This window comes from Bos javanicus, chromosome 8 (genome assembly GCF_032452875.1).
Source record: "Bos javanicus breed banteng chromosome 8, ARS-OSU_banteng_1.0, whole genome shotgun sequence".
NCBI lineage: Eukaryota > Metazoa > Chordata > Mammalia > Artiodactyla > Bovidae > Bos > Bos javanicus.
Window position 1 is genome coordinate 52,795,816 of NC_083875.1, and position 18,424 is coordinate 52,814,239.

General features: G+C 39.2%; 1 protein-coding gene and 1 non-coding gene across 4 annotated transcripts in view; one reads left to right on the top strand and one right to left on the bottom strand.

Moving 5' to 3' along the window:
• Window positions 1-18,424, top strand: part of PCSK5 (proprotein convertase subtilisin/kexin type 5) — a 516,633-nt gene that overhangs the window by 323,800 nt on the left and 174,409 nt on the right. For all 3 annotated transcript variants that reach the window (XM_061425568.1, XM_061425565.1, XM_061425566.1), the window contains exons 14-16: window positions 9,676-9,819; window positions 14,175-14,277; window positions 16,119-16,312. In XM_061425568.1, the coding sequence (XP_061281552.1) occupies window positions 9,676-9,819; window positions 14,175-14,277; window positions 16,119-16,312 (441 nt within the window). The remainder of the gene's footprint in view (window positions 1-9,675; window positions 9,820-14,174; window positions 14,278-16,118; window positions 16,313-18,424) is intronic.
• On the bottom strand, window positions 2,959-3,030 carry TRNAS-GGA (transfer RNA serine (anticodon GGA)). The gene has a single exon. It is a non-coding gene; the product is annotated as a tRNA-Ser (tRNA).

Genomic DNA, 18,424 nt, shown 5'->3' on the forward strand with positions numbered 1-18,424 from the left:
AATGCGAAGTCAAGTGGGCCTTAGGAAGCATCACTACAAACAAAGCTAGTGGAGGTGATGGAATCCCAGTTGAGCTATTTCAAATCCTAAAAGATGATGCTGTGAAAGTGCTGCACTCCATATGCCAGCAAATTTGGAAAACTCAGCAGTGGCCACAGGACTGGAAAAGGTCAGTTTTCATTCCAATCCCAAAGAAAGGCAATGCCAAAGAATGCTCAAATTACCGCACAATTGCACTCATCTCACATGCTAGTAAAGTAATGCTCAAAATTCTCCAAGCCAGGCTTCAGCAATATGTGAACCGTGAACTTCCTGATGTTCAAGCTGGTTTTAGAAAAGGCAGAGGAACCAGAGACCAAATTGCCAACATCTGCTGGATCATGGAAAAAGCAAGCAAGTTCCAGAAAAACATCAAATTCTGTTTTATTAACTGCACCAAAGCCTTTGACTGTGTGGACACAACAAACTGTGGAAAATTCTTAAAGAGATGGGAATACTAGACCACCTGACCTGCCTCCTGCAAAACCTGTAAGCAGGTCAAGAGGCAACAGTTAGAACTGGACATGGAACAACAGACTGGTTCCAAATCAGGAAGGAGTACGTCAAGGCTGTATATTGTCACCCTGCTTATTTAACTTACATGCAGAGTACATCATGAGAAATGCCAGGCTGGATGAAGCACAAACTGGACTCAAGATTGCCGGAAGAAATATCAATAACCTCAGATATGCAGATGATACCACCCTTATGGCAGAAAGCAAAGAACTAAAGAGCTTCTTGATAAAAGTGAAAGAAGAGAGTGAAAAAGATGGCTTAAAACTCAACCTTCAGAAAGCTAAGATCATGGCATCTGGTCCCATCACTTCATGGCAAATAGATGGGAAACAATAGAAACAGTGAGAGACTTTATTTTCTTGGGCTCCAAAATCACTGCAGATGATGACTGCAGCCATGAAATTAAAAGACGCTTCTTGCTCCTTGGAAGAAAAGCTATGACCAACCAAGACAACATACTAAAAAGCAGAGACATTACTTTACCAACAAAGGTCCGTGTAATCAAAGCTATGGTTTTTCCAGTAGTCATGTGTGGATGTGAGAGTTAGACTATAAAGAAAGCTGAACACCAAAGAATTGATGCTTTTGAATTGTGGTATTGGAGAAGACTCTAGAGAGTCCCCTGGACTGCAAAGAGATCCAACCAGTTTATCCTAAAGGAAATCAGTCCTGAATATTCATTGGAAGGACTGATGCTGAAGCTGAAACTCTAATACTTTGGCTACCTGATACTAAGAACTGACTTATTTGAATAGACCCTGATGCTGGGAAAGATTGAAGGCGGGAGGAGAAGGGGATGACAGAGGATGAGATGGTTGGATGGCATCACCAACTCAATGGACATGAGTTTGTGTAACCTCTGGGAATTGGTGATAGACAGGGAAGCCTGGCGTGTGCAGTCCATGGGATCATAGAGTCAGACATGACTGACTGACTGAACTTTTTGCCTGTGGCGGAGCCCTGAGTAGTACTTGCCTAGTAACAAATGCTCTCTTTGTTTGATAACTACCCCAGTTCCCACCCAGCTGTGGCCACATCTTCCATCATCTAATAAGTTGTTGCCTCTTAATCCTTTGTCTAGACCATTTGCAGAAGAACAAGGCTTGAGGGCCGTTATAGGACTGGTGTACAATTCTAAGTCCTCTTTTGATCGGAATAGATTAACCCAAACATTCTGTAGTTAACTGTAATGGTATGTATCATTTGGATACTGTGGGTTGTATTGGGCAAAAGAAACAAACAGTAAAGTGAAAAGTGAAGCATACATTTTTTTTAATTGTTTTTAATTTCTTATTTATTTTACTGTGTTGGATCTTAGTGGAGTATGCAGGATCTTTAGTTGCAGCACGGGGAATCAAATCCAGGCCCCCTGCATTGAGAGCACAGAGTCAGCCACTGGACCCCCAAGGAAGTCCCCCTGCTGCATACATTTGCCACACTTTTGCCCACCAGTCAGGGGAAGTCACTCATTCTGAGAGGTCCATTTTTAGGGCACACGGTGTAGCCATCTCTTTCCCTTTATTCCATGATGTGGTTCATCTGTGTTGTCACAGTGGTCCCAGACTCAGGGGAATCAAAACCATCATGGTAGCAAGGTCACAATGAATCAGGGTAAAAGTTTTGTGAAAGCATATCAGCCCCGCACACCTCCAGCAGCCACCATATATGTAATAATTGCCAAGGTCTTACTCAGAAACCAGATTTTTGTCAACAAGGCAGGGTTGACAGAAAACATCTGAATAAACTAGATCCTAGTTACTGGAAAGCTTTCACTTGTTCCTAATCTCAGTTCCCAGGACCTTCCCCTCTCCTTCCCTCTTCTCTTCAAACCATGCTTCTTGCTCATGCCATGGAGATGCACTGTGCCAAGGCACTCAGGGGCAATAGCAGGCATGGTAGCTGGACTGGGCTGCCCTGACCAAAGGGCAGCTCCCACTAGATCCATCAGCATGTGTCACTCTTACGTCTCAGGAGACCTAAGCGAAATAAACACTGTCTAGATGTGGCAGTTGTGTGCCAAGAAAGGTGCAGCCTACAGACATAAGGGGTGCACTATCTACTGAGGATTTGAGACAGTTATATATAAAAGTAACTCTTTAATATCCCCATTCTAATGCATCTCAGTGATAAAATGCTCCTCCCCACAAGCAGACTGCCCCTAGGGGCACACTGATGACAGACCTGGGGTTTGCATTCATGGGTGTGAGGCTATTAATCTCTCTCTCTGTCCTCAAGGAGTTCAGAGTCTATCCAGAGTTTACTGTGATTGTCGTGTTGTGAAGTCGCTCAGTCGTGTCCGACTCTTTGCGACCTCAGGGACTGTAGCCTACCAGGCTCCTCCCTCCATGGGATTCTCCAGGCAAGAGTACTGGAGTGGGTTGCCATTTCCTTCTCCAGGGAATCTTCCCAACCCAGGGATTGAACCCAGGTCTCCTGCATTCCAGGCAGACGCTTTAACCTCTGAGCCACCAGGGAAGCCCCCTACTGTGATTATCTGTGTTAAAAGGTCTCTGCAGTAGCTCTGATCATCTAGAGTTGTCTATTTCGTATCATTGACTTCTCCTTATACTGTTTAAATGTTCAACCACAGTCACCTCCAGTCATCTTAAGAGATGTTCCTTTGTGCCAGAAGAGATACCCTAATGCTGTATAACCTGGGGTCAGAAGGCTTTAATAGAAACACATGGTCTTCAGGTATCCTTCTTCAACTAACCTTTCAGGTCAGGATTAGACACAGTTTTGAAAAGGGAGTTTCACTTTTTTCTGTTTCTGTCATTGTTACTATGGCATACAGTCCTCCAATTAATGTGGGATTTCTTTAGTAATTCAATTGCAGATGTAGAATCTTCTAGCCCAATTAAGTAGTCGAATCATTTCCAAATATATGTACATGGCTCCACACTTGAGTTTATATTTATTTATTATTTCTTCCCACTTGTTAATTATTAAAACATAATAAGGTTTTTGGAGCATTTTTTTCTTATTCTTGTTCCATTGCATATTAAATCTATCTTTGATTTTTACCTTGGGCAGATTGCATTTGAGTGTTAGCAGACAGAATGGATTTTCTCTTATTCTGCATGTATACTGCTATTTCTTCACAAGATATTGCCATTTCCACTGCAAAACCTCTAAAGATTTACCATCATTGCTTTTTCTTTTATTTTTTTTAATTTTTATTTTATTTTTAAACTTTACAATATTGTATTAGTTTTGCCAAATATCGAAATGAATCCACCACAGGTATACCTGTGTTCCCCATCCTGAACCCTCCTCCCTCCTCCCTCCCCATACCCTCCCTCTGGGTCGTCCCAGTGCACCAAAGTTGGGAAGGCAGAAAAAAAAAAAAAATTAGCAAATGGAAAAAGTAGTAGGGGAGGAAAAAATTGACAGCCCAAATATGACAGCATTTGATGTGAATTGTGGCAGAGATCCTAAGGAAATAAAATTACATAATAAGTGAAAAATAAAAAGATAAATTGCCCAGCAAGGGTGTCCCCAGAGGGCTTATGATGTACTTCAGAAATGGCACCAAGGGAAATAATCAGTTATGAGTCAGCACTCTCTAAACACTTACAAGGGTAAATTTTTAGATCCAAGATGATCTTAAGTTAAATGGACCAGGTTTTAGAGTGACTGATGGATGGGGTTTCCCATACTGTTTTTATATCATGTGCTCCAGTTATGCACTTGAGAGATGCCATAAGGAAAAGAGGTTCTCTTTTTGCATTGCCACCTAAAGGCAGTCAGATAGGTCATTAATTTCAGGTAGTCATTCATTTCTTGACGGCACTTAATGTCTACGACTTGAAATCCTGAGACTGAATAACACCCTAATTATGATTAGCATAGTTATTAACAAGTGAGTCCAAAGAAAAGCTGGCAGAGGGCAAACCAAGTATAAACCAGCCTGCTGGCCCAGTGCACATGTCAGAAAACAATGAATGTGGCCCAGAATACATTTTTAAACTTCATATGCTTATACTCCTAGAAACGACCAGGAAGACAGAATTATATAACAGTTTAAGAATGTAAGATTTGGATACAGAATTTTTTTTAATTGAGGGGTAATTGACATATTAGTTTTAGTTGTACAATTGTACAATTTTATATTTGTATATACTACAAAACAATAACCACAATAAGTCTAGTGAACATCCATCACCTCACATAATTTTTTTCCTGTGATGAGACCTTTTAAGATACACTGTTTAACGACTTTGTTGTATACAATACACTATTATTAAACATACTCACCAATCTGTACGTTATACCCCCAGGACTTAATAATGTTTTACTGGATGTTTGTACCATTTGATCCCCTTCATCTATTACATCCACTCATACACACCTCCTGCCTCTAGCAACCACCAATCTGTTCTGTGTATCTATGTGTTCAATCTTCTACTTTTTAAAAATTTTTTAAGACTCCACATATCAGAGATCATATAGTATCTGTCATTTTCTATCTGACTTCACTTAGCAAGGTCCATTCACGTTTTCCCAAGTGGAAAGATTCCCTTTTATGGCCAAATATTATCTATATACATTTATATGTGTATGTGTCTATGTGTGTGTGTGTTTATCCATTCATCCATCATTGGACATGTGGGCTGCCTTCTTTTTTAGGCTATCTAAATAATGCTGCAGTGAACATGTGGGTACATATAACTTTTAAGAGTGTTTTTTTTTTTTTTTCCAGAAGTGGAATTTCTGGACCACATGGTAGATCTATTTTTAATTTTTTGAGGAAATGCCATAATTTTTCCAGAATGGCTGAAAATTCACATTCCCACCAACAGGGCATAAAGATTCCCTTTTCTCCACTTCCTCACCAATATTTGCTGTTTCTTGTCTTTTTGATAATAGCCATTCTAACAGGTGTAAAATAATAGCTCATTGTGGTTTTAATTTGCATTTCTTGGATGATTAGTGATGTTGAGCACCTCTTCATGCTGGCCATCTGTATGTACTCTTGAAAAATGTTTATTTAGATCCTCTTCCCATGTTTTAATCAGATTGCTTTTCTGCTGCTGAGTTGTATGAGATCTTTATATGTTTTGGATATTTGCCGCTTATCAGATATATGATTTGCGAATGTTTTCCACAAGTTACGTTCTCATTTAATTGATGGTTTCCTTTGCTGTGCAGAAGCTCTATAGTTTGATATCGCTCCATGTGTTTATTTTTGTATTTGTTCCCTTTGCTTTTGTTGTCAAACACAAAAACCATTCCCAAGATCAGTGTCAAGGAGTGTGCCACTGGTTTTCTTCTAGAAGTGTTATGGTTTCAGGTCTTACATTCAGATCTTTAAGTCATTACAAGTTAGTTTTTGTGCATGGTGTTAGTTAGCGGTCCAGTTTTTCTAACACCGTTTGTTGAAGACTGCCTTTTCTCTATTGCATCAATATATTCTTGGCTAGTCTGTCATAAATTGACTATATACATGCGCATCTCTGTTTCATTCATTTATCTGTTTTTATGTCAATACCATTACTATTTGATTATTTGTAATATGGTTTGAAATCAGGGAGCATGATAACTCCAGCTGTGTTCTTTCTCAAGATTGCTTTGGCTATTTTGGGTCTTTGGGGTCCATAAAAATTTTAGGATTCTTTGTTCTATTTCTGTGAAAAATGCCTTTGGAATTTTCCTAAGGATTACATTGAATCTGTAGATTGCTTTAGGTAGTAGGGACATTTTTATAATATTCCTATAATTCATGAACATGGATTATCTTTCCATTTATTCATGTCAATTTATTTCATCAATTTCTTACAGTTTCCAATGTACATATATCTCACCTTCTTGGTTATATTTATTCCTAGGTATTGTGTTCTTTTGATGCAATTGTAAATAGGATTGCTTTCTCTGATAATCTGTCATTTGTATAAAGCAATGCAACAGATTTTTGTACATTAATTTTGTATCTTGAAACTTCTTTGACTTTGTTGCTTAGTTCTAAGTTTTTTGGTAGCGTCTCTAGGGGTTTCTATATGTAATATGTTATCTACAAATGTTTTACTTCTTCCTTTATAATTTATATGCCTTTTCTTTCTTTTTCTTGCCTACATCCTTGTTCCTGATCTTTACTACGTTGACAAATGTTCCCTCTATAACCACTTTGTTGAAAGTCTTTTTCATAAATGGATGTTGAATTCTGTCAATGCTTTTTTGCGTCCATTGAGCTAATTATGAGTTTTAAGCCTTCATTTTGTTACTGTGGAAAATGAGAGTGATTGATTCTCAGATGTTGAAACAAGCTTTCATCCCTGAAATACCATTTGATTATGATGTATTATCCTTCTAATGTATTGATGTATTCAGTTTGCTAATATTTTGTTAAGGATTTTTGCATCTATGTTTACATCTGGTTTTGATATCAGAGTAACATGTATGCTCAATTCAGTCACATCCTATTCTTTGTGACCACATGGACTATAGCCCTTCAGGCTCCTCTGGCCATAGAATTTTTCAGGCAAGAATGTTGGAGTGGATTGCCATTTTCTACTCCAGGGAATCTTCCCAACCCAATGATCAAACCCTTGGCAGGCAGATTCTTTACCACTGTGCCCCCTGGAAACCCATCAGAGTAATAATACTGACTTCATAAAATGAGTTTTGAAGTATTCCTTCCTCTCCTATTTTTTGGAAGAATTTGAGAAGGATCGGGCTCCCCAGGTGGTGCTAGTGGTAAGAACTTGCCTGCCAATGCAGGAGACCTAAGAGACACAGGTTCGATCCCTGAGTTGGGAAGATCCATGGGAGGAGAGCATGGCAACCCACAACAGTATTCTTGCCTGGTGAATCCCATGGATAGAGGAGATTGGCAGGCTACAGTCCATAGGGTCACACAGAGTTAGACATGATTAAAGCAACTTTGCATGCATGCACAAGAAGGATTGGTAATAATTTTTATTTAACTGTTCGGTAGAATCCACTAGTGAAGTGTCTAATCCTGGACATACCTTTGTTAGGAAGTTCTTGATTACTGATTCAATCTCCTTACAATAAGTGGTCTATTCAGATTTCAGTTTCTTCATGATTCAGTCTTAGTAGAATATATATTTCTAGGAATTCATTCATTTCTTGTAGGTCTTCCAGTTTGTTAGTATATAATTGCTGATAGTAGTCTTATGAGCCCTTATTTTGTATTAATTAAGATGTCTCCTTTTTAATTTCTGGTTTGAGGCTTTCTCTCTTCTTCTTGGTGAATCTGCCAATTGATAAATTGGTTTATCAATTTTATTCATAGTCTAAGGGAATGTGTGAACCTAAGCCCCACTAACCAGCAGAGCCAGCAAACTAGAGGTGTCCCCTGGGTGCCAGCTGAGGGTACAAGCCCTTTCTTTTGGTACCAACAAGATAGAGAGGCCAAGGGAGAACATACAGATGGCTCCCATGAGCCTCCATCTTTGGACAGTATTCAGTAGGTCCTCATCTGTATGTTAAATTACATGTCTGCCCCTCAGCCAGTGCTTTAAGATAAGCAAATAAGCCTATTTCCCAGAAAGTCTGGGTGCTATGCAGTCAACCGCCTTTGTTCAATACCCAAGGATGAGAGCCCACGCTGGTGAACTCTTTAGTGTACCCAAGCCCCACTGGCTTTCAGAGCTACATGGTCTGGGGGCTCGAGTGCAGGTCTTAAAAGTTGTGATACCCAATGTAGGGATCAAACTTTTCACTCCTTGGGGGAGAAGCTGGGGCCACTCAGCTGCCTTTTTTTCTGGAGGAAACTGTCCCATGTGTGGCTGTAGAGTCACTGAGTGTATGAGAAGCAGTGAGTTCAGGACCTTCCTATATTACTCTTAAATCAGAACCCCCAAATGGGTTTTAATATCAGTCTGTCCTCTTACTGCTTTGGGGAACTTTATCAGCCTCTGTGCCTCTGTCTTCTCATCTTTATAGTGAAAATATCTATTTCTCACTTGTGACCACTGAATAGAATAAAATGTACTTAGCATAAAGTAAGTACTTATAAAAAATAAGCATCAATTTGATGGGGATAATAGATGCTAACAGATAAATTACCAGATATCTGAAGTTCATCTCTCTCTGGACTGTGACAGAGCCCAACCCCAACCTTACCTAGATTCTCTGTATTATGCCAAGATAAGAAGGAGATCTAAGGTGTGTGGGCATGGGAGGGAAGTATCCTGCCTTCCTGCCAGCATATTTCCATGTTTTTAATGAGTCTGTCTTAATCACTTTTACTTAAGATTCATATTAAAAAGAACTACAGTAAGTCAGGGAAACATGTTTTCTGTTTACTTTTTGCATTAAAGATTTTAGTTTTATAAAGCTGAGAAATGAATGACTAAATAAGGATTAGGCAAATGTTCCTTGAGAGCCTGCCATCCAAAGGAGGAAAAGCACTTCCCTCGTGCCCCAAGGTGCCCGTGGCAGGGAAATGCTCCGACAGTACCACCCAGTAGAACATGCTGCCAGCAGTGGAAATGTTTCCTATAGCTGTGCTGTCCACCGTAGTGCCACTAGTCATATATGGTTACTGAGCACTTGAAATGTGGTCTGACTGAAGAACTGAGGTTTAAATTGTAGTTACACAGAAACAGCCAAATGGGTCGAGTGACTGTCACTGGACAGCACAGGTCTATCAGTTAATATAGTGATATATTCTTAAGACTGACTGAGCCCTTGAATTGGGTGAAACAAAGTAGTTGTTATAATCTTTTTATTTTTGATAAACAAGTCAGAGAATGTCGATCCTGCTTTTAAATGTAAATAAGACCTTTATACCTAGAAAAAGAAAGCCTTCTGTAAGATTCTAGGATTCTCTTAAATACTCATAATTTGAAATTCAGCCCTTGATCCAGCAATCTGAGATGGTTGTTTCTTACCAAAAAAAGAGCTGATTAAATTAGGATGTATGCTGCAATTGTTACTCAGGAAATACATGGTATGTGACTTATTCAATAGTTAATTCTGCAAGCAGTGGAAAATGCATTTCTAGCCCTGTATGTGATGCAGTGATTCATATGAATCTGTTTCCCGCAGTTCTATTTTTCTACCGCTTTTTCTTCAGTTAGAAGGAATGAAAGAAATTGTAAAGCTCAAGAGAGGATGTTTGCTCATGACATACTTTTATTATTGTTTCCCAAGGTAAATTGAAAGAATGGTCTCTGGTCCTCTACGGCACCTCTGTGCAGCCATACTCACCCACCAACGAGTTCCCTAAAGTGGAACGTGTCCGGTATAGCCGAGTCGAAGACCCGACCGACGACTACGGGACGGAGGATTATGCAGGTGAGCTGGCTTCCAGTGAGAAGGCAGGCTGAGGAAAAAAAAACTCATGCGTCATTCCCCCAAGGAGACACACTTCTACTCATATTGTGATCTATTTTAATCCATCTTCCTTTCTATCCCTTAAACATATTTGTATGTGTACATTCATATATTCAAATATCAATGTTTTTTTCTTCAAAACTAAAATCACACTGTATATAGAACATTCATATCCTTTTTTCCCATTAAAGGTATTATTAAGAGCATATTTCCCTGTTGTCAAAGATCCTTAGAACACATATTTAAAAGACACCATAATCGTCCATCCTGTGATTGTATTATATTTAATCCATAATCTGAGATATGTAGTTTGCTTTACATTTTACACTATTTTAAATAAGAGCTCAATGAATATCATTATCAGTTTTTGACTATATCATCTTTGACTGTTTCTTTAGAATAGAGTTCTAAGAATTACTGCATCAAAGGGAATCGTCAGTTTTAGGGCTTGGATATGTTGCTTTCCAGACAACATGTACCAGTCTACACCATGACCAGTGCACGAATGTTACTGCCCTCATTCCTGCCAGCCTTGAGTGGAAAGAAAAAAGCAAAAGAACAGATTTAAATTTTTATAGCTCTGACTCCTGGTAAATCTAAATATTTAGTAAAGCAAACCATTTTTTCCTTTGTAGTTCTCTGAATTGTGTCTTTTACTCACTTTTCAATTCAAAGTGGCAGCATTTTTCTTATTTATAAAAACTCTTTGTATGCTATTGACTCTCACATTGTCTCATATTTGCTGAAAACCATTTCTCTGTTATCACCTGCTTCCAAAATGCAGTTTTTGTTTGGAGGGCAGTTTATAGTTTCATATAACATTTATAATTTCTTTTATACAGAATGTTTATTCCTTAAAAATAAATATCCATATTTTTATAATCTGGTTTTACATTTGGCCATTAACTCATCTAGAACTTACTTTCATTTATAATATACAGTGTAAAGTGAAGTTCTGTCTTTATCCTCCAAACAGACTAATGACTGAGTTGTCATCCCTACTTTTACTGTTTCCTTTATAACAGCACAGTAATTTCTTATACCAGGGTCTCTTCTGGTACCACTTTTTCTGATTTATCAATCTAATAATACTTAATCCAGTAGCACCCACGCTATATTTTAATATGCTGAATATCTACTTATTCTCATAGCAATTCTTAAGTCCCTCTTTAAAAATCTCATTGAAATTTAGTTTGAATTTACATGCAATCTCATGGGAAGAATTCTTTTTACAGTTTACAGTCTTTCCATCCAAAACAGACTTTTTTACTGAAATCCTTTAATTTTATGAAGTGTTTTTCTTGGTAGTGTTATTTCTACATATTTTGGGTCTAGTTACTACTGTAATGGAAAATATTCCATATTTTCTAACTACTGTATTCTGGTATCAGAGATATCTATTGGCTAGTGTATGTTTATCTTACATCTGACCATTTCACTTACCTTTATTTGTGTATTTTAGAGTTGATTTTCTGGAGCAGTTAGGTACTATAGCCATATCCTCTGCAAATTATCTTGTCTCTTTCCCAGTGCGTTTCTGAGTCCTGTCTTATTGTATTGTTTACCACTTCCAGCAGCATGCAGTTCTTCTGGGATATAACACTTAACAAAAAAGGCTTTCCCTAATGAAGAACTGTTTTTAAGTAGCAGTTGATTGTACCTTTAAACTAGAACCATCTTGTCTTCCTGCAGCTAAGCTCTCTGAGATTCTTTTTCATTAATCACTTTAACAGAGTATTTGAAATATGCATTTGGTTCCTTTTATTCTGAACAGGTAGTATCCCAGTGTCAATAGAGAATTCAGACCAATTGAACTAACCAGAGCTAGATTGTGTTCAACTTTTGCTTTGCGTTTATAATATTACTGTTCATGTTACAACCAGCAAACCATTTATTTTGTCTTCTCTGATAGGAGAAAGTATATTTAAAAACATGAATGGAGCATAATAATAATATATTGCTATGTGTCTTATGGTATGTTTCCCATTCAATTTTTGGTAATCTTAAAATTCTAAACAGTTATATACATTTTGTGGTTTTTCTCACTGCATCTCCAAAATGTCCACATTGGCACTTGTGAGAAAACAAAGACAATTATTTCATTATTACCCAGCAACCTAAAATGCTAAACTGCATCTGGGATAGTTTAGGATTATGAAAGAAACAGCACAGCATGTGACCCTGCCATACAGAGTCCTTTGGCACATATCAAGAATAAATGGTTTGGGGTTTGTTTTTTTTTTTTAATTGTAGTAATCATCTGGTGAAAATTTAGGGCCACCCAATAACTCCTTTTCTTTGGAGCTGTGATTTTCTTTTTTTTTTTTTTAACAAGTATGCAAATGTCATTTATTTGGTCCATAAGTACAGTATAGTTGTATTTGAGTTTTACAAAACATCAAATATAAATAACCTGAAACTGTAACAATACACAAAAATTGGCTTCTTACACAGACATACCAGGCAGTACAAGCTGAAAACTTGAGTAAATTAACAACTGTTTTACATTAATATACATAGTGCCAGTTAACATTTAAAAACAAGTTTCAATGCATAGCACTCGATACTTCTTTGAAACTGTTTCAGTCAGTTAAGAGTATGAAAATGGTTAGATCTAGGCTAAAAATAATTCTTCTTCTAACCAAAAATAAAGGCATGATATTTATAACCAGGTATCAACTTTACTAAACCACAATGATTTTCACTTTCATTAAGAAGTCAGCCTTTGAGAGGGTCAGATGGCATTCTCATAACCAGGTCCCTGTACTGTTTCATCAAATTCCAGGCACTGTGGGACCCACAGCTGGCTGAACTTCAACTCTTAGGCAGCAGAAGCACTCTCTCCTCATGGACTGCAGTAGTCAGCTAAAATGTTGCAAGTTGCAATAGCTGTGGAACTTAATTTCAAGATCAATTTTAAGGCTTTTGGGAAAATAGAGATAAACAGTGTCAAATGACTCTTATGATTAAGCAGAAATATACATCAAGTCTGTAGCATTTTAAAATGACTCATTTCTATTCAGAGCCAAAGGTCATGACTTACCCCTAAGTCGGAGACCTGAACTAAGAAGCAGGACCTCTGTTGACCCCAACTCTCCTAGGGAGATCAACTAGACAAGCCACTATAACTCTTGGAAAATCATTTTTATCTGTAAAATGAGGGTGTATGGCTACTAGATTTTTCTCCAGGTCATTCCTCCCCTACTTCTACCAATTTTATGTTTCAATTTAGTAACTGTAGAACATAGTCCTACAGTGACTAAAGGAAAACAAATTTCAACAAAAGTAAGACCTTTTGATTAAAATAAGTGTGGCTCAAGACAATTCTGGTACCCTTGATTGACTTTTTGTGCATTTCATATACCATGTAAATCGCTAGTTAAAATCATGAGTTTTCATTGGGAAATAGCTTGAAGATTATGAGACCAAATGTCTCAAACTACAGAAAACAAAAAGAAGGAGTCAAAGAAGTAAGTTATCTATAACTAGCCCATGTCATTAGAAAATCTCTTTTCATCAATCACAAAATAGCTCTTTTTAGCATTTTTTTTTCCTGCCTGTGCATTCTTTCTAGTTCTTCACCAAAGAATATACAGCAAGAGAGATGAGGAACATTCATCCTTGGTCTGGAATTCTTTAAGCTTGCTTGCATCTTTTAAAACTTATGTATAGTTTTCTTTTGTTGAGTTGCCCATTGGCCTATGGGTAGGATGCAATTTTAAATCTATTATCTGTGCCTGAAGTACCTGCTTTGTAATCCAAGACGAGATGCTGATAAAATTGTGCCAGACCCCATAATGATGTTTCTTTCTGGCTCTAGAATCTCAGAGGTACTCAGTGGCTTTAATGACCTTGGATGAGAGAGGCAGTCTGGTCAGGACATTGAATAACAGCCCTCTTTTCTTTTCTGCTAACAGCATAAAATTCTCATTTTTCTATAAATCCAGCATTTTAATTATTATGCATATTTAATTGCAATCATTTTTTTTTTTTAGTTGCTGCAGTGGTTTTTTTTCTTTGAATTCTGGGTTGTCATTTCCCACAAAGCAACTATACATGTACTTTGAAGACAAGGTCCCGACTAGGAGTTACATGCTTGATACTTAGCTAATTGAGGTTCCCCCCCCCATAAAAGCAAGAATTTATCTCGGCTTATAGCCACATTAAACATTATTCCATCTTACTGCATTAGAAACTCTTAAGGAAAACTCTCACTGCATAAGGGGGAGAAAAAGCCTATTTTTATCCCAAATTCAAGTTAACACTTACGTGCTTAAAATCACTTTTTCCAAGTGTTATTCTGATTTCTTTTGGAGGCCCCTGTGACCCTGAGTGCAGTGAGGTGGGCTGTGATGGGCCAGGACCTGACCACTGCAATGACTGTTTGCACTACTACTACAAGCTGAAAAATAACACCAGGTAAGAGAGATGCCCCATCAGGATACCTGAAGCGCACTCCCTGGTGGCAGTTCCTGGGAGCTCCCACAGTTCACCAGTGGCAGGGTGTTCCATGGTCTCCCACCAGAACCAAAGTCCAGATGCTGCTGCACAGGCCCCTACACCTCGCTGCATCATTTGAATAGTGAAACTGATACTGAATTACAAAACACCCGATTTTGTTCTACAATTTTTTGATCTACAAACTGATACTGAATTACAAAACAACCCGATTTTGATCTAGGCTAGGAAACTGCAGAGGTCTTTTCTCACATTTCAAAGGATGATGGGGAGGGACTAGTTATGCACATGCCTGATCTGCCCTTCTAGACCTTTCCATCCCACTGATGTTTGATGCCCCACAGCTGCACTTTGCCTCCAGGAAATGGATGATTTTCTGAATTCCTCAAAGTGTAAGCTTTCCATGTGGCAAAGCTACTGGTCCCTGTGCATCCTCACTACTCTGCTCTGGACAGTAAGGTGGGCCTGCTTGAACCCATGCTTCTGAGCCCCTGGATTCTGCCTCGAGCGGATATGTATCCACAGGGAAGGCTGTGGAACACACTGCTCATCAGAAGCCATGTTCTTCCAGGCTGTTTCCCACATCCCTAACACCTCTCCCTCCTGTTTCAGAAGGAAACTCACTCTAGGAAGCCGACCTGGTATCCACACTCCAGTCACCCAGGAGGGTCCTATTCCTGTCACATCCATGCTGGAATTTCAGTTCCTTAAAGGGAATATAAAGCAAAAATTAAATTTAAAAAGAATTTTTAATTAAAAATAAATTTCTTAAAAGGAAAAGTCCTTGGCTACCCCAACCCCTCTCATTATCTCCTAGACTGGCAAATGCCTGACATTTAATTAGTACTCAGTAAGTACTTGTTGGAGAAGGCAATGGCACCCCACTCCAGTACTCTTGCCTGGAAAATCCCACGAACGGAGGAGCCTGGTAGGCTGCAGTCCATGGGGTCGCTAAGAGTCGGACACGACTGAGCGACTTCACTTTCACTTTTCACTTTCATGCATTGGAGAAGGCAATGGCAACCCACTCCAGTGTTCTTGCCTGGAGAATCCCAGAGACGGGGGAGCCTGGTGGGCTGCCATCTATGGGGTCGCACAGAGTCAGACACGACTGAAGCGACTTAGCAGCAGCATCAAGTACTTGTTAAATGAATAAATAAAGCCCAGATCTTCAGTTATGGGCAAACAAAGAAGTGTTTTGTTTTTTTTTTTATCATAAACAGCATTAAATTTTCAAATACATTTTTTTTTCTTGGCTATGCCACACAGCTTGCAGGATCTCAGTACCCCAACCAGGGACTGAACCCAAGCCGCATCAGTGAAAGCCCAGAATCCTAACCACTAAGCCAGTAGGGAACTCCCTAAATATATTAATTTAGACAATAGCATACACATCCCAGAACTCATATAACAATACACAACAATAGAAACTAATCCTTTATATAGGGATTTTTGCATAAAATCATGGTTCACATGTCTTCTCTTCAACCCAACAGACAACCTTCCTGTTGAGACTCAGTTTCTAACCATCATCCCCTTTAAAGAGCTAGACCCGAACTGGAAGATGGTTTGGACCAAGACATTCCTTGCTTGGTGGACTTGGTATTATGTAACTGCAGTGCTATGTCAGCACCCTACATACGAGAAGGCTTTAACCAACAGAATTTGGCCCTTTGGATGTGGTATTACCATCACAGTTTAAAAAGGATTTTGAGAATGAGGACAGCTGTATGCTCAGCACCTTACTCACTCAGGACTGAATCTCTGGTGACACTGCTCTTCTTTATCATCCCACAACGCAGAATCTGTGTCTCCAGCTGCCCTCCTGGCCACTACCACGCTGATAAGAAGCGATGCAGAAAGTGTGCCCCCAACTGTGACTCCTGCTTTGGAAGCCACGGGGACCAGTGCCTGTCCTGTAAATATGGATACTTCCTGAATGAAGAAACCAACAGCTGTGTCACTCACTGCCCTGATGGATCATATCAGGACACCAGTGAGTTGATTCCCAAATTTGGTTTTTAGAGAGGAAATATAAGGTTTTCACTTGAACGACCTTGGGAGGGATAGTCCTCATGAAATCTAGGCCTTTCTTAATATCAAAAAAGAGCTAGTCAGTTTTTAGGAGAACACTAGAATATTTTGTAAAAATGAATTTTAGAAAATTTTGCAAAAAATATTTTGTGTAAAAATGCCTGTAACTAACTCCTTCAAGGGGTGCTCTGCCTCACCCTCAGGTTCACTGACTTGCTAGGAGGACCCACAAGACTCAGTATATAATTATACTCAAGAACTCATGGTTATAACTTACTATAGTAAAGAGATACAAAGTAGAATCAGCAAAGGGGAAAGGCATGCGGGACAGTCTGGAGGAAACCAGGTGCAAGTTTCCAAGAGTTTTCTTCCAATGGAGTGACACAGGATACATCCCATCCCCATCAAAAATCTGTGATTATGTGTGAATGTCAGCTACCAGGGAACCTCCCTAGAGTTTCAGCACCCAGAGGTGTAACTGGGATCTGGTCATGAAAGCTCCTCTGATGGCTCAGTGGTAAAGAATCCACTTGCCAATGCAGGAGACATGGGTCCAATCCCTGGGTTGTGAAGATCCCCTGGCAATCCACTCTAGTATTCTTACCTGGGAAATCCCATGGACAGAGTTGCCTGGCGGGCTACAGTCCATGGGGTCTCAAAAGAGTCAGACCTGACTTAATGACTGAACAAAAACATGAAGGCACCCTGTGCCTGTACCATACCAAAATTCCAGACTCTGCAAAGGAAAGCACGTATTCAATACAAACCATATTGTTTCTACGAACAGTTTAGGCACCATGAGCCACTCTAGTCAAGGTAGTGGGAAACTTCATGAAATCCAACTTTCCAAATGTCAGCCATGGGCCAACCTTACAAGGATAACAGCCAGGCCTGTTTTTTTCTGCACATTAAGCAAAGGAAACAGACTTTTATGATATCAGTAAGGTGTAAATAGACACTGGAAATTTATCAGAGTTATTTAACCCATCAATAAAGGAACCTAAAGGTGATAAGTGGGTTCAAAGACTATCAGGTATCACAGTCCACCAGGAAAGGCAAATGAACTCCATTTGCTGAGTTAGAGAAAAAACTGAATAAATTTCATACATGGGAATACAATTAGAATTTTGGAGGGTTATTTTTTCAAATGGGCAGAACTCACTTGCAACTTTTATCAAACAAAAATTTATAAATTAACATGTAACTTCACAGAATGTGGGCTCTAATCAAATGTCATTAGTGAACAGATAAGGCACACTCCCTAGAGAATCCAGTAATCCTCAGGCACACCTCTTTTTAGAGAGTGCTCTATTATAGCTCTGGTAAGGACTGCAGGAATTTTTTGCTTTATTTCTGAGCCCTGGATAATTTATCAGAATGAGAGTGTCACACCACAGTATGACAGTGAAATTTCTTGTTTCTACCCAACCTAAGAAAAAAGAAAACCCAACTTTAAAGGAACAAGAGTTGTTTTTTTTTTTTCAAAAGCAGCAAAAATTTTAAAGTGGATACCCTTGCTCCTTAAGCAGTTTTTTATTCAAACACAGGCAGCACTCCTCTATGAGGGAGATGGGGCTTTTGACTTAGACTTAGAGCAATGGGGAGGGGTTACGGCTGTAGTTTTTATTTTCCCTCAAGTTTGGAACATGATCTGCAACTTGATGGAAAAAGGAGAAAAAGAATGTGGAGCAGACCTAAGGGCTCAGAAGTAGGTAGTATTCCTTGAAGGAAAAATTCAACATTCTGTCAAGAAGGCTGAATCTTGGAAAAGACGCCCAGCCCCACGGAGTGGTTGTGAGCCAGCTCTTCTCCCATCATGTGCCCTGGGGGGGCACGTCTGAGCCGCCACCACTGCCAAGAACCCCAGGACTGGGCAGACCCTATATCAAGAGAATGACAACGAGCACACGCTGAGGAACGAGGCAACAGGCACCAGTACTAAAGCAGCCCCTGCACCAAATACGTTAAACCCACACAAGCTACACATGAACTCCCCCACACAGCCCTCCAAGACCACATAGGTCATTCTTTCTCCTAAACTCACAAGGTAAGAGAAGGACAAAGAAGAAGAGAG